The sequence below is a fragment of the Diabrotica virgifera genome, chromosome 6 (genome assembly GCF_917563875.1).
Source record: "Diabrotica virgifera virgifera chromosome 6, PGI_DIABVI_V3a".
Lineage (NCBI taxonomy): Eukaryota > Metazoa > Arthropoda > Insecta > Coleoptera > Chrysomelidae > Diabrotica > Diabrotica virgifera.
The window spans coordinates 185,998,410-186,023,450 of record NC_065448.1 but is presented as its reverse complement, the minus strand read 5'-3'; the positions used below and the strand labels follow the sequence as shown (position 1 = coordinate 186,023,450).

Here is a 25,041-nt window from a genome sequence, read left to right as displayed (position 1 = left end):
CTTTCCTAAGCTTCGCCCGCCTGGAATTTTTATACCTGGATTAACAGTTTACTTGAATCGTTATTGTCACACATTTCATTTCATCTCATTTCCATTTAGAAACGATTATGAAAATCAGTCCCCCATGCAAGGATTAGTATAGATAGAATTGCAACTCACCTATTAAACCAGAAATTTCGGTTGTCAATTCCGATAAAATTCTATAAAAGGCATTTACTTGCAAACTATGGGAACTAGGGCAATATTTATAACGAATATCATCCTACTCCTCTATCTTTTCTCCTTCGTAACGATGTAGTGCCGTCATGTAATTTGTTTGACTAGTTCTGCCCCATTATCTTTCTCTCCTATGCGTGTTGTTTTGCTTCGGAGAATGAGGAACCAGTCGCGTCCTTTAATTGGTCCGACCATCATACGGAGAGGTATTCCTCTGGATCTTTTGCCTGCTACGTTGACTTCAACTAACATTCGTTCCATGTCTTCTCATGTTCTTATTGTAACTAATAACTAATGTATTACTTATCTATTATTTTTCTTTCAGTAATAAAAATTTTAGAATTCAGAGTGATGATTTTTGCGATCCATAAACTTTTTTTAGTCAGATAAAAAGTTAGGTATTAATATTGTCTTTCTTTTTCTACTGAGCTTTTGCAATTGTTATACACATTAACTCAAAAAACAAAATATTAGATGGTATGTTTTTAAAAGTCGTCTGTTATAAACCGTAAGTTTAACTCTACACCAAATAGTCGGTGTATCACTGTAATTTTCTTTGTGGGAGTTATGTTGTGTTCAGATACATGCTTTTTTAGATTGCGGACAGTCCTTTTTTCAACTCCTAAGACCAGCTATGGACTGAACTATTTTGTAGCTGATCTTCTTTTAGCGTGTTTATCAGCTTTGCCGTTGCCGTATATTCCTCATTGAACTGGCATACCAGCCTAGAGATTACTTTAGGATTCGTGACGAACCTTATGTTTCTAAGAAATTTGGAGTTGGAATATCAATTCTAATGAAAAATATTAAGAATGCAAGGCTGTACATTGTTTCTTAATCTTGAATCTCTTGATACATCTAACGAAGATGATACCTTAGTATTTGTGCCTAGAAAACCTATAAGTGGTTTTGAACAAAACTGATGTACTACGTATATGTATTCAGTATAAACATAAAGAAGAAAAAACTTATGATAATTAGCAAGAAAAAAGATAACGCAAGATCAACTCTACGTCAACCAAACCTGAGTAGAAAGAGGGACGCACTATACCTACCTCGCCACCATAATAAATGAAGAAATGACCATCAACCAGGAGACAAGAGCACGCATCGGAAACACTAGATCCACCTTCAACAGAATGATGACCTTTTCCAAAACTGATAAACTCTTTCTTGATATAAAAATAAGAATACTGCCATGCTACGTCTTCTCTCTACTTTTTATGGTGTTGAATTGTGAAGATTAAACGAATATATCATCATCTTGGTGCTACAGCCCTTAGAGGGCCTCGACCTTCTCAAGCTTTCTACGCCATTCTGTTCTGTCCCTTGCTTGCATTTTCCAGTTGCCGACTCCGATATTCTCGGCATCCTGTGTTACCCCGTCCATCCACCTCAGCTTTGGTCTACCCCGTCTTCTCATTCCCACGGGTTGCGCTGTTAGAATCTTTTTTATCATGTTCGATTCAGGGGCCCGGGCTACATGTCCTGCCCACTGCAGGAGGTTTCGCTTAATTATAGTGATAATATCTTTTCCACCAAACGTATGCTTGTAGATATTCTGCAGTTCAAAGTTATATCTACTCCTCCATATTCCGTTCTCACAGACCGCTCCGAATATCTTACGTAGCACCTTTCTTTCAAAAATCGACAGAGCGGATTCATCTGTTTTAGTTAGCGTCCATGCCTCTGATCCATATGTGAGAACGGGGACTATCAATGTTCTATACAGCCTTATACGAGTTTTTTGAGACAGGCGTTTGTTAGCTAAGTACTTTGATAGACTATAATAACACCTGTTTGCAATTATTATTCGTCTTTTTATTTCCGCTGATGTGTTATTATTGGGGTTAACCGATGTCCCTAGATATATGAACTCTTTGACCGCTTCGAAGTTTTGGTCATTGATGATTAGATCTGCGTCAATATTTCCAGCTCTTGTGTTTGTGTTAGTCGCCATGAATTTTGTTTTATTTCGATTTATGTGTAACCCCATTTGTTCTGCTGCTGCTACTAGCTCGGTTAGGATTTCCGCAGTTCTCGCTCTGGTTCTTGTTATAATGTCCACGTCGTCTGCATATGCTAGAATTTGGACAGCTACATTAAAAAGTTGACACGCCAGCGCATCTCCCTGCCTTAACCCCCTATGTATTTCAAATGGGGTTGACGAGTCGTTTTGAATTTTTACTGCTGATATCATCTTCGCCATTGTCATTTTTATCATACATATGAGTTTTTTTGGAATTCCTAACTCATTCATAGCGTTGTAGAGACTTGGTCTTAATACACTGTCATAACCAGCTTTAAAATCGACAAAAATATGGTACGTAAACGAATTTATTAAACTAATATATGTGCAGAAAATTGAAGGAATTTGAGTTGTGGCTCTAGAGGAAAATACTCTAGATCCTGTGAACTGACCGAGTCACAAATAGAAGAGATATTAAAAAGAATGAAGAAGAACCGAGATGTACTGACCACCATCAAATCTTGAAAGCTACAGTACTTTGGATTCATTATGCGAAATAAATCCAAATATGCCCACCTACAAGCCATCCTTCTTGTGGGAGGAAAAATATTTGGATAACGAAGTCTTTAAGAAAGAATCACATCCTGGTTAAAGAACCTCTGAACTTAGTTTACTTTCATGCAAACTTGGTTCACTTGAGGTGATTTCCTCGTTGCTTGTTTTCGAATAAAATCAAAAGGTTCAAACAACAAAATTTTGAAAAAATGAAGTTTTCAAACAAGACAGTTGCTTTTATTTTCTCTAAGTAACTATCATAATGCCTGGTAGCACCAACAAATCTTAAGCTCCAGCTTAGCCAAGCTCAGCTTATAGATAGGGAAGTTTTAATTCTCACCTACACGTTGCACCATAATTTTTTATTCTTATCTATGCAACCCACATGGCAATCCATTGTGGTTAGCTGAAAATTGATCTAAAACTCATTGGTACAACGAGTATGTTTCGTAAGCTAAACTTAAGGCCCGTCTTAGGCTTAAGATTTGTTGGTGCAACCAGGCATACGACATTTTTTTATTTCATTAATAATACTGCATGATTTGTTTGATGTAAAATACGTTAAACTTTGCTTTTTTGATGAAAATATTGCAGTATAAACGTAGATCTTTTTTCGTAAAATTGTTCACTATAAATAATGTCCTATAAGTTAATTTTCTTATTTATTTTAGAGTCTACCACAAGGATCCAGATGAAAGCGACAATAGTCTGTTTGGTTCAGGCCATTCTTCCAAACGTCCAAAACACGGTGGGAAGAAACCCATGACGGCAACCGAAATTGAAAATATGATTCTCCGAGCAGAAAAGGAAGCCTTGGTGAGTTTCTTTAAAAATCATAGTTTTCTACACGGAAAAATAAGTTTTATCCACTATATAAATATAATTGTATCTTTCTGATAGTTTTTTTTTTATTTTATTCTGGCCTTGGTTCAGAACCTTTAGCCACGTAACTACATATAAAATTATTATTCTTCGTTCATAAGTATAAAATTGTCCAGTATGCACTTAAAAATAAAAAATAAAAAAAAATAAAGCTTACAAATAACAATGCCTACGTACTATGTTAATAAATACAACTATATTAATTTTTTTTTCACTACGGTAAGAACTAAAACATACATAGGTTACAAAATAATATAACTAATTACAGTAAATATCTCATTCATACATTACATAATACAAAAGAAATACCTATTCATTCAAACGATTAGTTTTACATTCACACTTTTAATTTAATTGTTTGAAGAAATGTCATAATTAGTTTAAAAATTTTAATGTTATCCACACTTAATAGCACATTTAAGTCTAGGGGAGTACTTAAACCTGCTTTCAGCAATTCTTGTAGCAGCCACATACTTGCATTGAGATTTAAGGGACAGTTGAAAAATATATGATTTAGATTAGCTATGCTAGTTCCACAGTCACATCTGCCTGTTGGGAGAACTCCGATTTTATGTAGATGCTTCGGGAAACATCCATGATCTACTTTTAATCTTAGGATGGTCGACACTGTATTTCCGGACTGGGACGTTTCGCCGTCGCCGTTTCGCCGTCGCCATTTCGCCGTCGCCATTTCGCCGTCGAGCCACTTCGCCGTCGGCCGTTTCGCCGTCGAGCCAGTTCGCCGTCGGCCGTTTCGCCGTCGCCACCCCGGCATTGGTTAAGTTTACAAGAACGTGATAACATACTAACTTTTTTTATACTAAATGTAGCAAGAACGTGATAACATACTAACTTTTTTTATACTAAATGTCAGTGTAAATAAAATGGTGATGTTGCTAGTAAAACCAAGTTATATTTTCTTATTCAACTACACATTGTTTTCGTCTGAAAAATAAAATATTTACAGATTTCAATTTCAATTTTTTTTACTGCATCAAAAATAATAAACTTCATTATGCAAAAGTGATAGTATATAATCGTTCGAAAACCATTCAAAACTTATATACAGGTAATGATCATCCCGAAATTATAAGTACGAATGCTAACAACGAAAGGGCGACGGCGAAATTGCTCGACGGCGAAACGGCGACGGCGAAATGGCTCGACGGCGAAACGGCGACGGCGAAATGGCGACGGCGAAACGGCGACGGCGAAATGTCCTAGACCCCTGTATTTCTACTTAGTGCAACAACTTTTTAAAATTGGTTAACAGCTACTGTTGGTTGTAATTTAAACAAATTAGTGCCTGTACTTTCACCGAACTGAATCCAACGTCTATCCCATTTACATTTAATATGCTGTTTAACGTATGCAAAAAGATCACATGTGTTAAGTTCTTCAATCAATATTTGAGGGTACTTTAGTGGATTTTTAGCTATTGAATCCGCAATACTATTACCTAATATGTCTGAATGCCCCTTAACCCACACAAATTTAACACTATATGTTGAAGCTGATAATTTTAGTAATTGTTGCACAATTTTTAATATAAATATATTGCTGTTAATTGTGACTTTAAAGTTTTGTAATGCATTTAATACTGATAGTGAATCACTGCACACAACAATTTTGTTCCATTGTTTCTCACAACACCATTCAAGAGCTTTATATATAGCACATGCTTCGGCGGAAAAGATGCTGGATTGATTATTTAGAGTAAATACTTTTTTGAAATTTATTTTTGGTACAAAGTAAGCACTTGTTATACAGTTTACTGATTTTGACCCATCTGTATAGATCGTGGTGTAATCTGAATAATTACTTAAGATTTCCTTGAGAGTATTATGACAAAATTTAGTTTGGTATTTAGGAATAATAATATTTGTAGATAGAACGCTTGTTAAGTGTGGTATATCCAATGATTCCCAAATAAGGTAGCAAGGGGAGTTTGTTAAATTAAGTTAATGGCAAGTTACAAATGCTGTCACTAGTAGTGGAGAATTCTTTTTTGCAAAATGTGTAGATGTTAAATCAGCTGTATTTAATTGACTAATTATTTTTGCATTATACGTGCAGCGATAATGTTGGATTAGGAAATAATTGCTTGCCAAATATTCTCTACGTAATGGGAGTGGGTTTTCAGATGCTAGAACTAGTGTAGCTTCATTTGGAGTGCTTTTCATCAACCCTAACAAATTTTTCAAAGCTTTCAATTGGATTCTATCAAGTTTACGTAAATTACTTATGCTCGCTGATCCGTACACCAAACACCCGTAATCTACAATAGATCTAATATAGGCTCGATAAAAAGTCAATCCAGTAGTTTGATCTGCACCCCACGATCTCTTACAAAGCATTTTAAGTAAATTAATACCTTTTTCGCAGCGACTAATTGTGTAGTTAATATGTTGAGTCCAAAGCAGTTTTCTGTCAAGTATGACACCAAGGTATTTAAATTCCGAAACAATTGGAATAGTATTGCCCTGTAAGCATACTGTGCAATCTCTAATAGGGTGTTTTCTAGAAAAGAATACTACGGCACACTTTTGATACGAAATATTGAAGCCATTTAACCAAGTCCAGTTATCAAGGTTGTACATTATATGTTTCAGTTCAGTAGTACATTCCATATATGTTTTCTTCTGTGAATAGATGACAATATCATCAGCATACTGTAAACAGACAACATTGGGAGACCATAAATTGTGCAAATCATATGTGTACAGATTAAAAAGAAGTGGACTTAGAACAGCTCCCTGTGGAATACCCTTTGATGTAATCATTGGTCCTATGATATTATGACCTGCTCGAATGGATACATTTCTGTCTTTATATAAGTTTGATAGTAAATATGCCATGCATTTTGGAACACCAAGAAATACAAGTTTATCGCAGAGTATATTCAAATCAATATTGTCATAAGCACTTTCTGATAGTTACATATATAGATATTTACTATTTTTATTGGGAACTCGCTGACCTGACAGACGTTGTCCTATCTTAGCTGTAAAGTCAACAGAATCAAAAGTCAAAATGTGAATAGAATATGACCCGTGTCCGGAAATTAATATATGGTGTCAATTTGACACATATTAATTTTGTGTTTTTGACTAAATTGTGGTGTTCCGTCACCACTTATTTGGCCTGTTTTTTCCTTCAAATGCCTGCCCTGCTCTTAATATCTTTGATAGACCAAAATTGTTGAAAATGTTATGTGAAGTGAGATGTTATCATCAGAATTTATTCTGTCTTGAGTCTTGAGTGATACTAGGTACTTGAGTGGTATTACTTGCTTATTCCGGGATGCAGAATACGTTTGAAAAACGCTTAAAAAGCTGAAAAACAGAAAAACTGCAGGTAAAGATGGAATCCCAAACGAATTACTAAAATAAGTTGGACCAGCAATGACAGAAAAATTAGCAACATTAATTAACAAAATTACAAAATAAATAAAAAATCGGAAGAATGGAGAACGAGCGAACTTAATTCTACTAATTGAAAATGTATTACGTAAGTTCTTAAATGCTACAGAGTAGCAAGTTTTTAAAGTTTAGCAGATGAACAACAGGGTTTTAATGCTGGAAAATCGTGTACAGATGCAATATTCGTCATAAAGCGAGTTACTGAGAAATCACTATAGTATAATACACCAGCGTTTCTATGTCTGATTAACTTAAAGAAAGCATTTGACGGAGTAAGACTCAAAGATGTATTCCATCTTCTGTATAATAGAGAAGTTCTCCTGGATATCATAAAACTATTAAAAACATCTACCAAATCATCAAAATGGAATTTGGACTGGATGGACAACTTAAAGAACCTATAGACATAGGCAGTGAAATAAGACAGGGAGACTTATTGAGCCCTATGTTCAATTGAATTATGAATGAAATAAAAAGCATCAGAAAGAAAGATCATACAGAATGGGAAACACAGAAGTAAAAATACTCTGATACGCAGACGGCGCAATATTGATAGAGCAATATTGATGATAGTTTACAAAGATTAGTCCACAAATTTAATATAAGGGCTAAATAATTCAATATCACAAATTTGTCTCAGGAAACTAAAACAATAGTAATAAGTAAAGAACCAATCAGATGTAAAATAAAAATCGATGGCATCGGTATTTAACAAATAATGGAAATAAAATATCTTGCAATTACACTATCGAGCTATGGAGACCTAGATAAACAGCGAGAAATCAGGTACAAAAAGCAAGGCAGGATGCTTTATTAAGACTATATGGCGAAACCGACATATTATCATTTATCTCCTTCTTCTTCTTTTTATGTAGACATGACTCTGTTTTTTAATGTGCCTCCAGTAAGTTGTCATTCCATCTTTTTCGCGGTTTTCTCACTGATCGTCTTCCTATTGGGGACCCGTCTCTCTCCGTTCTTACTACTCTATTTGTTGTCATTCGGCTTATGTGGTCCTTCCATTCTACTCTTCTGTTTTTCACCCAGTTATTAATGTTGTCCATCTTGCATCTTCGTCGTAGATCTGCACTTCTTCTAGCTCTATCCCATAGTGTCTTACGATAGATTTTTCGCAATGTTTTCATCTCTGCTGTTTCTAGCATTCTTTTTGTCCTTTCAGCGTATGTTATTATTGGTCTGATGACTGTTTTGTAAATTCTGCCTTTCACTTCTTTTCCGATGTTTTTATTTCTCTATACGCTCTGAGCTTCGCTGGTGTCGCTCCTAGCGGACTACTAATTCAACTTTCACCAGTAATTTTTAAATTTATTATTTAATTGTTATCGCTTAATATTTACAACGCAAAAAAGTAATTAAATTGTAATCGATTTTTTTAAGATTTTACTATAATCATTTTGACATTCTATTGATAAAATATGAATTTCTTACTTCGGATACTTTCACAATTATCGTGTAGATGTCGCTAAGATTAATAGATTAATTTATAAATACATATTACGGAACATTAAAAAAACTTAAATTCAGTATTTAAAACGTAGGTATATTTAAGGTAAAAATATATAGACAAGGCGAAAACGGCGGGTTCGAAGGGAAAAATATTCCCATGAGATTCTTTTGTATAATCACATTCGTGAGACATCCCAGAATAAGGTTCAAGAAGTCGCCCAAGTGAAAAGTGGGCCAATTTTTTTTAACAATTTTTTTTAATCAAATTGCAAGAATCAATATTTTTGGCCCGAACAATTTTTTCTTTAATTTTTTGGACCATTCTGGACAAAAAAGGTCTCTTATAATTTTTCTCTAAAGTTGATTGTTTTCGACTTATAAGCAATTTAAAATTGAAAAAAACGAAAAATGTAGATTTTTAAGGCTTAATAACTCGGTTAAAAGTTATTACTATGAAAGTCAATATATGACTAAATCAAAGTTTGAAGCCCCCCCTACAAGATCCTGAAGAAATTTTTGTCATTATTTTATTACTAAGCTGTTATTTTTAAGTAATAATAATAAGCGCCATGCACGTGTGCGGGGCTGTAAATGCTGAGTGCGAGAGAGAAGCTATTCCAGCAGTCCAATTGTGCATCTTACTCGCACTCACATTTACAGCAGCGTCAATACGATACAACCACTCATTGTTATTAATTAAAAATAACAGCTTAGTAGTAAATTAATGACACAGATTTCTTCAGGATCATGTAACGGCGACTTTAAACTTTGATTTAGTCACTTTCTGACTTTCAAAATAATAATTTTTGACCGAGTTATTAAGCCTTAAAAATGGCCATTTTCGCGTTTTTTAAATTTTAACTTGCTTATAACTCGAAAAAGATCAACTTTAGACAAAAATTATAAGAGACCTTTTTTGTCCAGAATGGTCCAAAAAATCTAATAAAAAATTAGTCCGGGCCAAAATATTGATTTTTGCAATTTGATTAAAAAAAAATTGTTTAAAAAAAATTGGCCTACTTTTCTCGTGGGCGACTTCTTGAACCTTATTCTGGGATGTCTCACGAATGTGATTATGCAAAAATATCTCATGGGAATATTTTTCCCAACGAACCCGCCGTTTCCGCCTTGTCTAATATACCACAGCTTTGACCAACTAATATTTTTTATAATTAATGTTTTTAATTTTAATTTTAAATTAATCACTTTGAGATTTATGTCAAATTTCCGGTAAAGGTTTTACAGACTTGTCACTACTAGCGCTCGCGAATTTGTAAATATCCCCTGTACGTACGAGCTCACAGCGTATACTGTTTCATTCAAACAACCTGTGGCTCTGTTTCCTTTATTCACCTGATCTTCTACTTCTGTTTCGAGCTTGCCGTAGCTAGATAGTGTGATGCCTAAATATTTAAACTGCATGACTTGTTCTATTATAATTTGACCATCCAGCTCTAATTTACACCTTATTAGATCTGCTGTTATAATAATTATATTATCAAAAAAAAACAGTAAAATCCCGTATAAAAGGTATATTTTAAGAACCCTCAAAAGGGCCACATCAAATTCACATAACCAGTTTTCGACTGGTTTACCAGTCATCATCAGTGCTTACCTAAAATGAATATAACCTGATAAAAAAGGCAAAGGTGTTGAAATTTTGACTAGGGTTAAAAAAAATAGTCGGTTATACTCACGTGCAATGTACATGCTAACCACCAAGATAGTATTATACAAAAATATGTGGGTCAAAGCCCAGTAAAAGTAGTCTGTCAAGGAAACATTGGTTTAAAATGCTACCTTAAGCCTGGATGTTTAAAATATTTTCTAATTTGCCCTAGGTAACATCTGAGATCTAGATATGACTTGTTCACATGTTGGAAGTGAGACGGCAAGTGAAAATGAAATGGTTGGGAACCTCGGAACGATGACAAGACAAACGACAGTTCCACAGGTAGTTAAAAAATAACCTGTCATATTTAAAAGTAAGGTATGCAGATTGTTAAAATTAGAAATGATGTAACAACACATTCCATTGTGAAAATTATCATTTAAAATTCATTAAACTAGTTGTTATAGTAAAAATGGAATCACGTAAATTGTAAGTGGAACTAGATAGGCAAACCACATTACACAGAAGTTTTGTGTTCGAAAACTAAATACAGTAATAAAATCTTATTATCAAGAGATCTAAGATTTAAAAAAGCAATTTTGTGGTGATTTAAAGTTATCGAATTTATTTAACTTATTAGTATTAACTGTTGGAATTTATGTAAGTGTGTAAGAAATCACAATGGGGGTGTCTGAGGTGTAAAAATGTCTTAAATAATCTAGGGGATGTATCATTAAGAAAGCTTAAACTCAAACTGAGGCGACTATTTCCTAAAGGCATCGCAGGCTGCCCATATCCCTAAGGGTCCAAAAACCAAAACCGTAATAGGATGATGACAGTAGGGGCTGTTTGGGTATGAGATGTCTGTGAGAAAGAAAAAATTAAACTGTTGATTTGGTTTTGCTAAAGATGAGTATCTATTATATGTTGGTGATGACAGATGGAGTAGGTATGGTGATAATAGTCACATGTAGAAATATAGTGGTGGGTTGTTTGCAGATGAAAATTTGTTTAAAATGGATGTTTGCGGATGATGATATCAGTAATTTATATGTATGTTATGAATGGATAAAATTGGTGAGATGGCTGAAGATGACAAAAGGATTATTGTGACTAGTAACAGATAAATTATTATAAGTGTGAATGAGAATGAAGCAGTTGAAGTGAGGTGAAAAGAAATATTGTAAATGTATTAAGAAAAAAGTTGTCGATGGAGTGGTTGGAAGTCCTGATTGAACGAAACATGGTGGTTGACACAATTCGGACTTTTTTGTTTTTCTTTGATTATTTCTAGGTCCTCGTACATGTCTAATTTTAAGAAGTCTTTCTGTGTGATGTTGTGAAGTAGAGCGATATCATCTGGGATATTCAACGTATGGTTTTCTTGTTTGAGATGTTGTGAAAAGGTAAAGGTGTTCTCTCTTTTGGTGTGTTCAAGAGAGCGAGAAGCAAGTGATCTACAAGTTCTATGTACAAGTTCTATGTAAGTAGCATCACAGTCAGAACATTGTAGTCTATAAACACCACTACGATTCATGTAATTGATGCTATCTTTGGAATTAGATAGAGATTGTTCTAAGTTGTTGGATGCTTTAAAAGAAATTTGGATGTTGTCTACTGATCTTTTGATAATGTTCGAAATATCCCCAGATAGCCTATCTTGGTGAAAGGGTATGGAAGCATAAGTAGGTTTGGTTGTCGAATCCCTAGGGAACGCAGCATGTCGTAAGACCTTAAGCTGTCTTTTATGAATGAGTTTGTCTATGATGTGTGGATCGTAACCGTTATTAAAGGCTATTTGACGAAGTATGTTTAATTCTTTATTGTAATTAGATTGTTACAGGGGAATGGTTTCAAGGCAAGGCGGTGTATGTAACCGCCTTGAACCGCCGGTGTATGTAAGTTTGTGTGACATAATGTGGTTAGAGGATAGAGGTACGACATGGTGAGTCTGTGTCGGCTTCCTAAAGATACTGAAATCGAAGTGGTCATTTAATCTGGTAATAGTGAGGTCAAGAAAGTTAATTGATTGGGATGACTCTAATTCCATGGTGAATTTAATATTGGGATGGATTTGATTAATTTTAGAAAGTAATAAGTCAGCTGTATTTGAGTTACCTGAGATGATCAATAAACAATCATCAACATAACGATACCAATGTAGAATTTCAGGATTTTTCATGATATGTATGGATTCTAAATGATCCATAAAAATATCAGCTAAAAGAGGAGATTGGTAACTACCCATGGCTAAACCATCAGGTTGTCTGTAATATTTATTGTTGAATATAAAGAAGTCTTGAGCTAGACAAAATTGTAATAATTGAGTAATTGAGTCAGTGGTGGAAATGGTAATGGAATTTGCTCTTAGAAGAGAGTACACCAGATTAATAGTTTCTTGTTTTTGGGACTGAAGTAAAAATATTGCTGACATCAAATGAAAGCATGGTAATGTTAGGGTGAAGTTGGATTTGTTGGAGAATGTTGACAAGATGACTTGTGATTTTGACAGAGAAACGAGGGGTGAAGTTCGTCAAGTTGTTAATAAGATTGAGTATGAATTTTGAAAGAATGGAAACAGGAGTGTTTATGAAGCTAACAACTGGACGAATGGGGATTATCTCTTTGTCTATCTTAGGTAAGCCATACAGTGTTGGTGTTAAAGGATTACTAGGTATTTTATAGTAAGGTGCAAATTGTTCAGAAAAAAATTCGGTAAATGGTTTGAGGTTATCTTTGAGTTTGTTAATGAATTTTTTTGAGGGATCTTCTGGAAGTGACACGAAATTATTATCAGAGAGAAAAGTGGTGACTTTGTCAATATAGAGATTTTGGTCTCGAATAACCAGACAATTGCCTTTGTCTGCCTTGCTAATTATTAAGTTATTAGATTTGACTTTATTTTTGATGGAATTAAGGGTTTTAAGATGATGTTGACGTTGCTTGTCAGAAAATTGAGGAAGGCTAGAGTTCAGAACTGTGTTCTGAGAAAAGACAGGCACATTAATAGACGATGCGTTGTTAGAAGTCGTTAATGACAAATTAGTGGTGGAATTGTTAGAAAGTAAAATGTATTTATGTTTGAATTTATTAATAGTATTGAAACAGGAGTTTCTGATAGAAGTTTTTTAATTTAATGGGACGATAATGGGACGAATGGATGATAATATCTAGCTCAATTGAATGACTCTAGAGGTCTTTTTCAGAGACCTTTCTCGGAAAGGAGTATTTGAGTCCTAGATGAAGTAGATCTAATTCATTTTTGTCAAAGATAACCGTAGATAAATTTTTTAAGTCTGGGGTGAAATTTAAAATTGGAAAATTTAGTGTTGTTGTTACTGTTTCTATTAGATAAATGAGGCTTTTTGAGAATTAAATTATTGAGTTTAGATTTTAATGTGTTGAATTTAATAAAGGTTACTCTGTCAAGTCTGTCCTGAACATCATTCAGAAAGTTACCCAATCTATCAAAGCCTAAAGATATAAGTAACGAGTCATATGTTACCTTGAGCTTACAATTGATGAAGTTGAGCTTGCTATAATGGTTACAAATCTTCTTTTTCAAAATTTTCCGTTGGAATGTGTTCTTTAAGTTGACTGAAACATTTTTAGGTGTTTTGACGATGCAAAATTTTGGAAAAACGTTGTTATTAATACATTGGGAGATGAGCCATATATCTAGCTTGAGAGTACATCTTTTGGTGGCTAGATGCATGTATTGATTAGCCAAGTTGACCATACCGTCAAATATAAAAAATACACAAGTAAAAAGTTTTCCTGTAGTTGGCTGTATACCATGTGATACAAAAAAAAACAGTAAAATCCTGTATAAAAGGTATATTTAAAAACCCTCAAAAGGGCCACATCAAATTCACATAACTAGTTTTCGACTGGTTTACCAGTCATCATCAGTGCTTACCTAAAATGAATATAACCTGATAAAAAAGGCAAAGATGTTGAAATTTTGACTAGGGTTAAAAAAATAGTCGTTTATACTCACGTGCAATGTACATGCTAACCACCAAGATAGTATTATACAAAAATATGTGGGTCAAAGCCAAGTAAAAGTAGTCTGTCAAGGAAACATTGGTTTAAAATGCTACCTTAAGCCTGGATATTTAAAATATAGAAATAATCAAAGAAAAACAAAAAAGTCCGAATTGTGTCAACCGCCATGTTTCGTTCAATCGGGACTTCCAACCACTCCATCAACAACTTTTTTCTTAATACATTTACAATATTTCTTTTCACCTCACTTCAACTGCTTCATTCTCATTCACACTTATAATACTTTATCTGTTACTAGTCACAATAATCCTTTTGTCATCTTCAGCCATCTCACCAATTTTATCCATTCATAACATACATAAAAATTACTGATATCATCATCCGCAAACATCCATTTTAAACAAATTTTCGTCTGCATACACCCACCACTATATTTTTACATATGACTATTATCACCATACCTACTCCATCTGTCATCACCAACATATAATACTCATCTTCAGCAAAACCAAATCAACAGTTTAATTTTTTCTTTCTGGGTCTCGTTCTTGTTCCTTTTTCACTAATTTCCTCACAGACATCTCACACCCCCCCCCCCCCCAGCCCTACTGTCACCATCCTATTACGGTTCTGGCTTTAGGACCCTTAGGGATCCGGGCAGCCTGCGATGCCTTTAGGAAATAGTCGCCTCAGTTTGAGTTTATGCTTTCTTAATGATACATCCCCTAGATTATTTAAGACATTTTTACACCTCAGACACCCCCATTGTGATTTCTTACACACTTACACAAATTCCAACAGCTACTAATAAGTTAAATAAAATCGATAACTTTAAATCACCACAAAATTGCTTTTTTAAATATTAGATCTCTTGATAATAAGATTTTATTACTGTATTTAGTTGTCGAACACAAAACTTCTGTGTAATGTGGTTTTTCTAACTAGTTCCACTTACAATTTACGTGAATCTATTTTTACTCTAACAACTAGTTTAACAACCAAAACCAGAATCAGAAAGAAAAAAAACTAGTTTAATGAACTTTAAATAATAATTTTCACAATGGAGTGTGTTGTTACATAATTTCTAATTTTAACAATCTGCATACCTTACTTTTAAATATGACAGGTTATTTTTTAACTACCTGTGGAACTGTCGTTTGTCTTGTCATCGTTCCGAGGTTCCCATCCATTTCATTTTCACTTGCCGTCTCACTTCCAACATGTGAGCAAGTCATATCTAGATCTCAGATGTTACCTAGGGCAAATTAGAAAATATTTTAAACATCCAGGCTTAAGGTAGCATTTTAAACCAATGTTTCTTTCACAGACTACTTTTACTGGGCTTTGACCCACATATTTATGTATAATACTATCTTGGTGGTTAGCATGTACATTGCACGTGAGTATAACTGGCTATTTTTTTAACCCTAGTCAAAATTTCAACATCTTTGCCTTTTTTATCAGGTTATATTCATTTTAGATAAGCACTGATGATGACTGGTAAACCAGTCGAAAACTAGTTCTGTGAATTTGATGTGGCCCTTTTGAGGGTTTTTAAATATACCTTTTATACAGGATTTTACTTTTTTTTGTATCACATGGTATACAGCCAACTACAGGAAAAATTTTTCGTTGTGGATTGTTTTTTTAATTATATGTTCATTTGGATGAAATCAATATATTTATTATAGAGTCAGTTTTAGACCAATTATGGCATATACATCAGAAACAAAACTCTACACAATCACAACAGAAAACTAGAAATGGCAGACCTAAGAGTACTAAGAAGAATTACAGGAAATAAGCTGAGAGACCAAAGAGAAGTGAACACATTAGAAGAAAATGTAACATAGAGTATGTGATCGAATGGGCTAACAAAATGGAAAAAAAAGAATGGAATAACCACATAAGCAGAATGGGGGAAACAAAATAGCAAAAGATAATTTACCAATCAGTAGAAGGAGTATCGGCCGAGCGCACAAAGTGTGGAGTGACAGCCTATCATAGAGTTATCAATCCACCAATAAACAAGTAGAATTGCTTATATAGAGGAAGAGGATAATAATTATTATATTAAAACAAAATCAATGGGAAAATACCCAGTAGCTGGCTGTATACCATAATTTAAAAAACCATACAGAAGTAAAAACTTCGTGTGTACAATGGTATAAAAAGTTTATTAAAAACTATTAAAAGTCATCCAAAAGGATTTGCAAAACGTTTTCGATCTAGATCAGATCATCTTCAGTGCCTAGAACGAAGTATTTCCACGTTAGAATGAATGCAAAAGGTTAAAATTGTGACTAGTTGAAGAAAAAATGTGGTAATATTTACGTTCTGCTTAGTACATGGAACTATCAACCTTATGAAATAGGTAACATCGATAAATATGGTTTACATGATAACTATATAATATTTATAGCGACTCCAAGTCAATGTTAAAGATTAAATGTGTTAGGAGTGCTCAAAGGGGAACATGGTTCCCTGCTCGATAAAAATCGTGGTTCTTGCCAGTTCAATGGACACAGACCAACAAAGGTGAAGGAGATGACAATCCAATTATTAGACAGAAGCGACATGACAAGACAGGTAGTTAATTTTTGGTTATGAATTTAAAATAGTGTTGTTTAGAATTTAGATTATTAGTTAAACTTAATGTAGATTAATAACTGTATTAAAGTGAAATTTAAAATTATAATAAATTAGATTTTAATGAAAAAATCGAAAAGGCTACTCTCTGTTACAGAAAGAACTGTTGTTAATGTTAAATTGATAAAAATATTACTCATAGTAGAGTCAGTGACGTCACTGATGACAGTTTTGAAAGAAGACGAAGTTTAATTTAGTTTGAAATAAAAAGTGAAAGAAAATTAATTCAATGTGAACAACTTAAAGACCTATAAAAGTAAGGTACATAGTAATGTTGTAAAAATAAAAGAGTAATGATATAAAAATAAAAAGAGTATTGTTGGTTGCCTATTATTGTGGTTGTAATGGTTGTTAACACATTGAAAAAATATTTTAATTTAATTTATTATTAATTAATTATTGAACTGATAATTTGAAATCTATAGAAGGTAATGGAGTAAACAGATTGAAATGGATGAAATATATAATACTGTAAAAGATTTAACGAGAGCAGAATAATTGGCAAAAGCAGATTGAAAACAAGAAAAGTTGGTTGCCTGATATGATAGTTTGAAAAATATAGTTTTAATTAAATTACTGAAAGAAAAGTATGTACCTAGTTAATGACAATGACCTAAAAGATATTAGAAAGTCAGATAAACTAAAATTATGGTTTACAATAATCTAGATAAAGAGGGAATAACATGATTGTTAATATCAGAAATGTAAAGTAAATTATGTGTCAAATAATTGTAATTTTGAAACGGAATAGATGAAGTTAATGAGTTATAACATAGGAGGCAACCAAACAAAATCGTTAGCGTATGAGTGTACATTGGAATGATTTATCATTCTCGTTAAATCTTTTACAGTATTATATATTTCATCCATTTCAATCTGTTTACTCCATTACCTTCTATAGATTTCAAATTATCAGTTCAATAATTCAGACAGTAAATTAAATTTAAATATTTTTTCAATTTGTTAACAACCATTACAACCACAATAATAGGCAACCAACAATACTCTTTCTATTTTTACATCATTACTCTTTTATTTTTACAACATTACTATGTACCTTACCTTTATAGGTCTTTAAGTTGTTCACATTGAATTAATTTTCTTTCACTTTTTATTTCAAACTAAATTAAACTGCGTCTTCTTTCACAACTGTCATCAGTGACGTCACTGACTCTACTATGAGTAATATTTTTATCAATTTAACATTAACAACAGTTCTTTCTGTAACAGAGAGTATCCTTTTAGATTTTTTCATTAAAATCTAATTTATTATAATTTAAATTTCACTTTAATACATTTATTAATCTACATTTAGTTTAACTAATAATCTTAATTCTAAACAACACTATTTTAAATTCATAAAAAAAAATTGACTACCTGTCTTGTCATGTCGCGTCTGTCTAATAATTGGATTGTCATCTCCTTCACCTTTGTTGGTCTGTGTCCATTGAACTGGCAAGAACCACGATTTTTTATCGAGCAGGGAACCATGTTGCCATTTGAGCACTCCTCTCCTAACACATTTAATCTTTTAACATCGACTTGGAGTCGCTATAAATATTATATAGTTATCATGTAAACCATATTTCTCGATGGTACCTATTTCATAAGGTTGCTAGTTCCATGTACAAACAGAACGTAAGTATTACCACATTTTTTCTTTAACTAGTCACAATTTTAACCTTTTCCATTCATTCTAACGTGGAAATACTTCGTTCTAGGCACTGAAGATGATCTGATCTAGATCGAAAACGTTTTGCAAATCCTTTTTGATGACTTTTAATAGTTTTTAATAAACTTTTTTATACCATTGTACAAACGAACATTTTACTTTTGTATGGTTTTTTTTTAATTATTACATATATTAATTATAAATATATTTATAAAATATAATTTATAACGGGTGTTCTGGTTTCTATGGCACGTCGTATATTTTAATCTAGGCATATTTTTTAATTTCCTCATTATTATTCTAAGTTGTCCGCTTTTAAAAAATTTCATTGTGGTAGATTAATAATAATCGTAGTCAAATTAAAAGTAGGTGTAAAATACGTCTAGGTTCCGTCGTCTGTAAAAACTGGTTGGTAGTGAAAGTATAAATAATAAAAATGTGACGGCTATCTCGAAAGTGCAATTGACCATAAAAATCGGCCACGGAATTAAAAGTGGTTCATTTACTATCATTAAAAAGATCTTTGCTTTAAATAATAACAGAACATTTTAAATATAGCTATAAACCTTTTGAAAAATAATAAGTGCTAATTACAGGTTTGTTGAACGGAAAACTTTTGGATAGTTATCAAATAATGATCCACATGTAGGTCAAGATATAGACCAAGTATATTACACGTTTATATTCTAATTAAAGACACTAATTTAAAATATTTAGTTCGATACATGCTTAAGAAAGTTTTAAATGATGATAATTATTGTATAAAACTCATTCACAATGACACTTTCTTAATTTTTTCTAATCTAATCCCCTTTACTTTTATAACGTTAAAATCAACGTCTGTTTCTGATAGAATATTGTTTTCCCCCCTGTGTGACTCAATGGTAAGAGAGCCTACCTTTGGATGTGAGTTCGAATCCCAGCTGGTTAGGACATTTTTCTTTATTAAAAATTAATTAACGAAAATAATTTTTATCTTTGCGAAATCAGTAATCACCGGAGAGATATTTGCAAATCACCGGAGTGATTACTGATTACAGTATACTTTACTAAGTAATAAGACATATACTCAACACACACACACTACAAATTACACTATCTACAAAATCAACTCCACCATGTCAATGGCCATTAGTTGTAGTCATTTAACCCTTTCAGTCATGTTGGGTACAATTGTACCGATTCATTTGAATGCATATATAGTCCTACATAAATCTGTAACTTAAACCAGGTTAAAGAAATTTAAATTCTATAAATAGGTACTATACTTTTGCCTTTAGTATCCAGATAGCGTTTGCATCGTTTTATTCTAAAAGAAACTAATGTTCAAAAGGAATATGGCGACAATTGCATTGTGGGTAAGGGGTAAGTTTACTTGTTTCTTCAAATATCTTAAAATGTTACTTCTTACTAACTGACTGTATTTTATTGAAATTTTACTTTTTCAAATAGAGAAGTGTAGGTACCTCAACTCCAATGGCCACAATTGTACCCAAAATGACTAAGTGTTATTTTTATTTTCAGAGCAAAATTCCCAAAAAAATATTTAACGGAGAAGGAAATGCTAGAAGAGCTAGAAAAACTATCCGACATAGAAGGATATGTTAGTGATGACAGTGATTGCGAGCTTTCTTATGTTTCATATCATACGCGCTAATCTTTTAGATTTGTTAGGTACTTTTGAGTACAAAAGAACACATAATACTTTTTATATATATACATGCTATATTTTTGTTAATGACAAAAAGTGTTATAAGAACTATTCATTTTATTCAAAAAATATGTTTTCTTTTCTTAGCCAAAAAACATTTTTACTGAGAAAAATACGGTACTGACACGGTTACGCTAAAAAAAAATTTTTTTTTTGTTTTTATCCTTTTTCGTTATATTCATTTAACATTGGACTGTGTTTTATTTACGTCAATTTTCCATTTTATAGTATTTTTAGTAGTAGTAATATTAGTCATGTTGCCAGAGGGGTACAACTGCCTTCTTTTTTTCAGATGGACTTACCCAAGATGTTTTATGTATTTTGACCCGTAGAACACGAATTTTTTGGGTAACCAAGATCTTGGGTTGATCAAGAACTTGAGGAATTACATTACAGCGATTTTTTGCAAAACAAACCTTTTTTGTATTTTTTGGGTCACTCTAAGCATAAAATGTTCTTACAAGTTCTTTCGTAGGATGCGTAGTTTTCGAGATAAACACGGTTGAACTTTCAAAAAATCGAAAAATTGCAATTTTTGAACCTGAGTAACTTTTGATTCATAAATAAAATAGCAAGTATGCTTACCTTATTTGAAAGTTCAAGTCAAATTCTATCGGTTTTCATTATTTGCATTGCTAAAAATTAATTTTTTTATTTTTAAACAAAGCTATAAACACATAGTGCTTGAGTGATGTTTTCAATGCATCTCTCAATTAAAATCGAACGAGTAGGCGCGCCTACAAACATGCAATTTCTACGTACCATGCATTGAAATGCATGCATTGGGCACGGGAAACACTATTTGTTTATAGCTTTGTTTGACAATAAAAAATTAATTTTTAGCAATGCAAATAATCAAAACCGATATAAGTTGACTTGTTCTATCATATTCGGTAAGCAGAATTGCTATTTTTTTTTAATCAAAAGTTATTCGGGTTCAAACAATGCAATTTCTTGGTTTTTTAAAAGTTCTCAAAAACTGTGTTTCCTACGAAAAAGCTTGTAAGAACAGTTTTTGCTTAGAATGTCCCCAAAAATACAGAAAAATGTTTTGTTTTCCGAAAAATCGTTGTTATGTAATTCCTCAAGTTCTTTGTTTATAACAATCTTATCGACATCCGGCTCAACTGTTACCCAAAAAAATTCGTGTTCTACGGGTCAAAATACATAAAAAATCTTGGGTAAGTCCATCTGAATAAAGGAGGCCGTATGTAGCCCCCCTGGCGACAGGGCTATACAGTGCGTCCATAAAGTAACGCCTAAATTCGTTATTTCGCAAACCGGCGACTTTAAGGAAAAATACCGAAACAGGTCGATTTTTCATATATTTCATACTCGTGACGTCATCCGTCTGGGCGTGATGACGTAATCGATGATTTTTTTAAATGAGAATAGGGGTCATGTGATAGCTCATTTGAAAGAGTACAATTCTCTATCCAATAATATAAACATTAACATAATTATTTATACAGGGTGTTCAAAAAACATTTTTTAAATTAAAATAAGTGAGACAAAAAGAAGAATATATTATGTAATTTGTTTAATTCAAAATACATTTTACTACTGTCAGTAAACAGAAAAAAATTTATTTGACAAATAAACATTGATTTTCGCTTAAACGAAATATTCAAACTGCCAAGAGGCCAGTGGGTGGCAGCTTTAACATTGAATTTAAGCGAAAAACAATATTTATTTGTCAAATAAACATTTTTTTCTTTTTCCCAAACATTTGACAACAGTAAAACGTATTTTGAATTTAATAAATTACATACATTCTTCTTTTTGTCTCAATTATTTTAATTAAAAAAATGTTTTTTTGAACACCTATAAATAATTATGTTAACGTTTATATTATTGAAAAGAGAATTGAATACCCTTTCAAATGAGCTATCACATGACCCCTATTCTCATTTAAAAAAATCATCGATTACGTCATCACGCCCATATGGATGACGTCACTAGTATGATATACATGCCAAAAAATCGGAATTTAAAAATAAAAATCAACCTGTTTCGGAAGTTTTTCTTAATGTCGCCGGTTTACGAAATAATTAATTTATGCGTTACCCTTTTTAGAGAGGTATGTTTGTAAACGAGAGTTTTTTTAGTACAAATACAACATTTTATATTTATCAAACAAAATATAAAAGTTATCGATAGTTTCTAAAATCTTATTATTTTCGTTGTTTTAGATAAAAAATCGTCTGCAGAAAGAACGCCAACGAATTCACGAAGAAAACTTGAAATTGCAAGATCAGCTAAACACTGCTCTTAAAATACAACAAAAACTAAAACTCCATGCAGCAGTAGCTACAGCAAAGTTAAAACCAGGTAAAAAGAAACCTCTTCACCTTCTCGCTCCACTTATTCCTCCACCGCTGCCTTCCCCAGTTAACCAGTATCCACAAAACTCGTTTGCAGAACCTCCAACATATCTGCCAGATGTTGCCAATTCCGTTCACCTTACAGAAAACTCACAACCAGGAGAGTTTGCTGAACCGCCAACAAATTTTGTAGCTCCTACTTCGAATTTTGTAGCACCGCCTACTAGTTTTATAGAACCAATTCCGCCAATAAAATCTAGTGTTCTAACTCCTGGGATATTAGGAGCTGGACTACCAGGAGAAACTGTGCAAGCAGTGCAAAGTAAGTATACTTCTGGGTAATGTTATTGTATTCTTCTTCTTCTAGTTTCATGACCGTTATAAATAGTTGGATGATGTAGTCCATGTTCCTACCATTATCTTAGATTTTTCAGCCATAATTTTCTTCGTCTACAAGGACCATTCTTACCTTGGATCTTTCCCTTAATCAGCAGATACAAAAGTCCATATTTTCTAGTATGTTTCATGAGGTGACTATTCCAGCTTCCGTGTCTTTATTATATTTACCAGTTTACTCTGGGCTAATTAGCAAAATTCATGGAAAAGTTATTTACCAGCAATTTTATTGCTGCAATCGAATTATAAGACCCTATATATTAACAATATAGGTATGCAAAGTCCGCAGAGAGTGTGCTACTTTTTTTATAAACAAAATGGCGCCGACAAATCGTATTTTTTTCAATTATTGCTCTATAACTCCGAAGATTTTAACTTTACAACAAAAACACTCAAATAAAAATTCACCGCAATTAAATTCTGCATAGAGATATGTTTTTCACGATTTGCTCCGACAAAAGTTTTCCTCGGAAAATGCGGGTTTTCCTAACAAAAACTATAATTTTCAAATAAAGTTTTAGGTAAGTAATTATTAATAAATAATTAAATAACTTAGTGACATCAAAGATTTCTTGGTATAGATTGTAATTCCAGAAGCCGGTGAAAATTAAACGAATATTTTAGCAACAATTCAATTGTTAATTAACAATTTACGATCGCAATAATAACCAAAATAATCATGATACATTGATCAAACTTATAAAGATTATAAAGATGAGATGCTTGTTTAATATTTTATCGACAAAATATAAATTTTTCTTTTTTTTTGCATAATCTTTAAATTTTGAAAAAAAATAGTTATAATACGTTGGTCTAATTAATAAAGTACAAAGAAAGGTTATTTACCAGCAATTTTATTGCTTTAATCGAATTATAAGATCTTATATATTATTAATATAGGTATGCAAAGTCCACAGATAGTGTGCTACTTTTTTTATAAACAAAATGGTGTCGAAAAATCGTATTTTTTTAAAATAATTGCTCTATAACTCCGAAGATTTTAACTTTACACCAAAAATACTCAAATAAAAATTCACCCCAATTTAATTCTACATAGAGGTATGTTTTTCTCGATTTGCTCCGACGAAAATTTTCCTCAGAAAATGTGGGTTTTCCCAACAAAATCTCGAATTTTCAAATAAATTTTTTGGGCCAGAAATTATTTATCAATAATTATATAGCTTGGTGAAATAAAAGCTTTCTTGGTATAGATTATAAATTCAGAAGCCGGTTAAAATGAAACGAATATTTTAGCAACAATTCAATTGTTAATTAACAATTTACAGTCGCAATAAAACCAAAGTAACCACGAGACATTGATCAAACTTAGAAAGATTATAAAGGTGTGATGCCTATTTAATACTTTGTCAACACAATATATATTTTTCATTTTTTTGCATAATCTTTAAATGTTTAAAAAAATTTGTTATAAACAAATTAACATTTCTTAGAAATTGTTTATTATATTCTAATTTTAAAAAATACCTAAAATGCGTATTTCATAGGTCTTGAAAATAAATGCTTTAAAAAATTTTTCCAACAATTTGCAAAAAAGTTAGGAAACAGCAAAATAAATATACGATATCTCCATTGTTTATAATTTGTTTTAATTGTTTCAAAGCTTAAAAGTGAGTCTATGGTACAATCTAATTACTCATAAAGAATGTCAAAAATTAGTGCCATGGTTATATTTTAATCAAAGATTAAAAATACTTTTTTTTGTAATTTTTAGCGCGAAAGTAGGCTTGATACAGAGCCGGAGATAAATGTTCACTCGAAGCGACTGACACGCTTAAACTCGCGCGAGTTGTGTATGTAGGCGGGTAGCTACGGTACTGTATTATTTTACGTTCGCGCGTGTAAATTACAAAAAAATATATTTATAATCTTTAATTAAAATATAACCATTAAGCTGAAAATCGATATTGTTTTATAAATAATTAGCTTGTACTTTAAACTCACCTCTACGCTTTGAAAGAATTAAAAAAATTATTAACACCGTAGTAATAGTATGTTAACTTTGCTGTTTCATAACTTTTTTGCAAATGATTGCAAAAAAGTTTTAAAGCGTTCATTTTCAATATATTTGAAATGCGCATTTTAGCTATTTTTTAAAATTATAATATAATAAACTTCCTGAGAAACGTTAATTTGTTTA

The 25,041-nt window shown here is 32.3% G+C and overlaps 1 protein-coding gene across 1 annotated transcript in view; it reads left to right on the top strand.

Annotated features, from left to right (window-relative positions):
• The window catches only part of LOC114324586 (uncharacterized), a 237,691-nt gene that overhangs the window by 146,929 nt on the left and 65,721 nt on the right, over positions 1 to 25,041 (top strand). Inside the window, exons 3-4 of the mRNA XM_028272452.2 lie at positions 3,412 to 3,556; positions 22,356 to 22,809. Coding sequence (XP_028128253.2) covers positions 3,412 to 3,556; positions 22,356 to 22,809 — 599 coding nt within the window. The remainder of the gene's footprint in view (positions 1 to 3,411; positions 3,557 to 22,355; positions 22,810 to 25,041) is intronic.